At 41.4% G+C, this 4,788-nt stretch overlaps 1 protein-coding gene across 1 annotated transcript; it reads left to right on the top strand.

Annotated features, from left to right (window-relative positions):
• Nucleotides 1-68: 68 nt before the first annotated feature.
• On the top strand, nt 69-4,463 carry ndufc1 (NADH:ubiquinone oxidoreductase subunit C1). Its single transcript, XM_085467727.1, has 5 exons — nt 69-151; nt 284-457; nt 1,001-1,104; nt 2,908-2,983; nt 4,371-4,463. Exons 2-4 carry the CDS (start codon nt 412-414, stop codon nt 2,965-2,967), a joined length of 210 nt encoding a protein of 69 aa, XP_085323853.1. The 5' UTR covers nt 69-151; nt 284-411; the 3' UTR covers nt 2,968-2,983; nt 4,371-4,463.
• The last annotated feature ends 325 nt before the right edge of the window (nt 4,464-4,788 follow it).

Genomic DNA, 4,788 nt, shown 5'->3' with positions numbered 1-4,788 from the left:
CGCGCTTCTCCTCCGGGTCAGCCTGTTCTGTGAGCCTGCTCACAGGTCGGAGGTGGTGGGCGAACACACGTTTGACTGGCACCTCACCGTGCATCAGATGACACCGCAATTAAACCACGTTATACGCAGTGATATTTCTTTCACTGTAGTGGTAAAGAGTAATTTCTGGATATTTAAATATAATAACTGACAAATTCATTCGTTAATGTTATTGTATAACGTAAAATTGGATTATGTCTGTATAAAGATACCAGTTTAACCATAATCAAATGTTTGTTTCCAGTAAAGGGGCAGGATGCTCCGGAGTGGTCGTTTGATTTATCGGTGATCTTGGTATCAGGTCTGACAGGAAGTTTAATCAACCGCGGTGCGAACGTGCGAGTCGAGAGGAAGGTGCTCTCTTCAGCGAAAATGACTTTCAACCGGTTGCTGTCCAGGGCTGTTTTCGTCAGCAGAGGTAAAATCACGAAAAGCTGTTAATTATCGTCGTTAAAATTTTTAAGGCTACGTGATTTGGCTCGTTATTTAAAACAGTGACTGTTTGTTTTGCAGGCTGACCTTAGCTTAGCTTAGCTTAGCTTAGCATTCTGGTAGCATGAATTGGTTTTGGCTTTATAACTAAGGGGTAAAATAAAACATCAAAACTAAAGACTGGCAAAGTATTAGCAACTGCTTTCAACCCAGGTTTTCAGTGCATGTTTTGTTTTGTGTAAAGATTAAAAAACATCTAACAGGTCATCTACTAATCACGGTTGGTGGTTCGATCCTTGACTTGCCAAATGTCCCTAAGCAAGATAATAAGCCCAAGTTGTTCTCCAATGTATCCGTTAGTGTGGATGTGTGTAAATGTTAGAGTTAATAAAAGGTGCTTGTATGAACAGGGAAGTAGAAAGGCGCTATATAAGAACCATTCCATTTACCGTTACTTGGACTGTATGAGTACTGGCTGCCCATACAAAGACCGTGTTTTTCATGTTGTTGTGGTTTCTCATTGTTCCAGCTGGCTGCAGGTCTGCTTTCACAAGCTCCAAGCCTGATATGACCAACCCCAACTGGTTCAGAGTGGGTCTTGCTTTTGGAACATCTGCTTTCCTATGGGGCTTGGTGAGTGCATCATTTCATATGTACACCAAGGTGCTGTTTTAGAAGTAGCTCCACTGTGAGTTGATGCAGAACTGAGACTTTGGTCCTGAAAAAGCTGATTATGTAGTTCAATCAGGTCTGAGTGCATTCGCTGTGACTTGAGTTGTATTCAGAGTGCAGCATTTGTTTGCATAGGCTCTGTGGAGTTTAATGTTATGTGAATGCAACCTATACCAATGTCACGTAACTTAGTTTGTTGGAGAAAACGTGCTAGCCAGCAGATTGGTTTCAGAGTGTGTTACCTTAGTATTTGTTTCAGAGTTTAAGTTAGCTCACTTGATTAAAAAAAACTCAGAGTAGGGCAGGGAAATATGGCCAAAAATAGTTATCATGGTATATATTTTGAAATTTGCCATAACGATATAATTGACGATATAACTGACGCCAGACAAAGTACTTTAAAACTCCACAACTTTATTGGTGCAAAAAAAAAACATCAATGTATTTTCACTGAAACAAGCAGCTGTTTTTTATCTGCATTAAAGTTATATAAACATTTAACAGTGCAAATGCAAATTCCTCGCTGACAGTTTAACCAAAAGGTATTTCCAGTGGAAACTGGCCGACATATCCTCAGCATAACCATGTAGAATATCCACAACACTTAAAAAGAGGTTTTAATAGCGACTTATTTTCCAAAAAACACGGTAATAACGATGATCCGCTAGCACGCTCTACCAGACATTGTGCTTTGGTGTGTATCTGACGGACGAAAGCTAAACCAGTTCCACACCACTGAACCATTTTTACAAACCAATTCTGATTCGTTTCATTCAACGATCCACTTTCGCCTTTCTCATTCTCTGTCGCTGCCATGCTTTTTCCACTGTGTGCGTATGAAAATAAAGGCACCGTGCATGCGCGTTTTACCCATATTCTATCGCGATATTTCATTTTCTTATCGTTGCCCAACATTGTACCGGTATTACCGTGAAAGGTATAAAATGGCCCAGCCCTAACTCAGAGTTCCCTTCATGTCAGGGTAAACCTGCATTCTAGACTGCCTCAGACTATATGTTGTCAGAGTTTCCCTTTTATTTGTTTCTGGTTGAATTCTGTTTAATGCATCAAACTGGAAGTTTACACTCTTGACTTGCCTTTAAATGCATGTATTCATGTCAGGCAGAATGATTACAGAGTGATTTTCTTGAGCCTGAATCCTGGCTGGGCTGTTACCTCACAGTATGAAGGTTCCCAGTTTGAACCAGAGCTGTGACCCTCTGTGTCGAGTGTGCGTGTTCTCCCTGTGCCTACAGATACTCTCTCTCTGGGCACTCCGGCTTCTTTTGACAATCAAAGTCATGCAAACTATTATATAAGCTATAGAACAGCGGTCCCCAACCCCCGGGCCTCGGACCGGTACCGGTCCGTGGTGCAAAAAAGGTTGGGGACCGCTGCTACAGGCTAAAAGCGTGACAAAGATGGTGCTTAGTGTTGTCTCTATGCTTGTCTTAATTTTACACAGTAGAGGGCAGCAATGAGCAGCAAGATTTTTTTAAATGTTTTTATTGTTTTTACTGTAACATGTGTTTTGTTCTGAAGCTCGGTCCATAGTGTGTCTGGCACCTGAATTTAAGTGGTTTTAAGGATTTTTAAAAAAAATAGTTCCTTCAATGTTAGTCTTACAATCAGACATTTGACAGCCATTTCTTGTAGATCTGCGGAACAATACAGGAGTTAAGATTACGATGTGATGTATTTAAAATAGGGAATTGACAAACGCACATGTAAGTGACTTGTGGCTTCTCGGCCTTCCATTTGCAGCTCTTCAAACAGCACAGCACAGACACTCATGAGTACAAAGTGAGGAATGGCCTGGAATAACCTACAAAACTCACAGGTGAGCGCCTCTAAATACTGAAATTTAAGTGGACACTACAAGTATTAAAGCTAATTTACACAAGAGCGCCCTTCACAAACAACTGATAGATTTAACACTGCCTGTAAAGATGCATTTAAGAAGTAGGTTTCTAAAGTTTTTGGAACATATTTAGTGCCATCAGGTGCAGCTGACTCAAACAAGCTCTCCTCCTCACTGCCCTCGTTCATAAAGTGCTCTATAAACCGTAGCCTAGCTAGCCAACAATGTAAACTGACTTACTGCTTAAGAGACAGAAGAGTGACAGTGGACAGTTTGGTAAACCCTTGTTGTTTTTTCTTTATTGCTTGGGGCAATTCAAAAGACTCTTAAACTGCTTTTAATGTTCCGGTCTCGTTGCTTTCCACTGCATTGCTGGTCCTGTCTGTTACCAGCACTGGCACGAGATGGCTGTAAACATGTTCTTAAATCCAACTTCACAAACAGGGCTCCGTGGTGTAAATTAGGCTTTATACATGTAATGTTTCAGTTTAAATATGAATCACTGATCAGTTATACATCTTACTATTATTATTGGTGCTGTGTAGTGGTGCAACGGATCACGGTTGATCCGTAATCCAAACCGATCCCACTCCACGGTTCGGCACGCACGTGATCCAAAGATTCGAAAAAAAAGTATGTGTATGGTGGCGTGGTGGGTCTGTCAAGCGATAGCTATGGTCAGCGCTGGCGGTCCAAGTGGAGGAGCAGAGGAGTTTGTGGCATTTAAGCAGCCCTTTGCTGCCCAGTCCGACCGGGCTAAAGCTGTTACAGAAGCTACTGCGGTGTTTAGCTGCAGACGGGAGGCCGTATTCTGTTGTGCCAAACAAGGTGTTTAAACTGTGATGGACGTGCTTGAGCCACGCTATGATATCCTGTCGCGCGTCCACTTTAGTGGCAAGATCGTTCCAAGCATGTATGAGCAGGAAAAGTTTAAAGTTATGGCTGAGCTGTCCCAGGCATCTTCTGTTGCCCAACTACAAACGGGTGGAGCTCCAGGTCAACGGAAAGCTACGTGACCATCACAGCGATGCAATGAGCGGTGTGTATTATTGTAGGGTCTGCCTTACATTATAAAGCGCCTTGAGGCGACTGCTGTTGTGATTTGGAGCTTTATGAATAAAATTGAACTGAGTGGTAGATACAAAGACTGTACTGCACTATATTGAACCATAATGTTTTTAATAGTTGTGCGGAATGAGTGTTGAGTTGAATGTTTTTAACAGGCAAAAAAAACTTCAATAAGTAAATAATTAAATGTTCAATTTTTGTCTTTTTTTGCCGAACCGAACCGTGAGGCTTTTGATCCGTTGCACCACTAGTGTTGTGCAGTGTGATGATATATCTAATTGTCTCTTTTCCTGTCCAGGAGGTTGTTGGTGTTGGTCTGCTTCTTTCTGGTTTGTCTCGTCCCCATTTCTCAACGTGGATTACGTGTAAATAAAAACATTTATCATGTGAACGTACTTGACTCACAGTCATTTTGTACATATTGAGTTTGTTTAGATGCTACTCCCAGCAGCACTCTCATACAGTGTTGTTTTGGTTTTGAACGTCTGCCTGAGCTGCATTCGTTCTTAGAAAAACACTGAACACAATGAAGCTTAGAAAGTAAAAGGTGTAAAGTTTGAAGGAATTTAGCCAACATAACGGTGATAAGACTACATTTTATTCACTTCTTGAATTCAAACCTAAAAACAAACATGGGATTGTTTCAGTGTAAAGTTTGAAGGGAAACAAAAATGTCCCTGCAGCAGTTTAGTAGGTTGTCTGAGCTCATGACCTAA

Source organism: Copadichromis virginalis, linkage group LG2, assembly GCF_057382275.1.
Source record: "Copadichromis virginalis isolate Kocher_CV1m ecotype Utaka linkage group LG2, C_Virginalis_male_GT1.1, whole genome shotgun sequence".
NCBI classification, from domain to species: Eukaryota; Metazoa; Chordata; class Actinopteri; order Cichliformes; family Cichlidae; genus Copadichromis; species Copadichromis virginalis.
The sequence above is the reverse complement of the archived record's forward strand: the minus strand, read 5'-3'. Positions and strand labels throughout refer to the sequence as shown.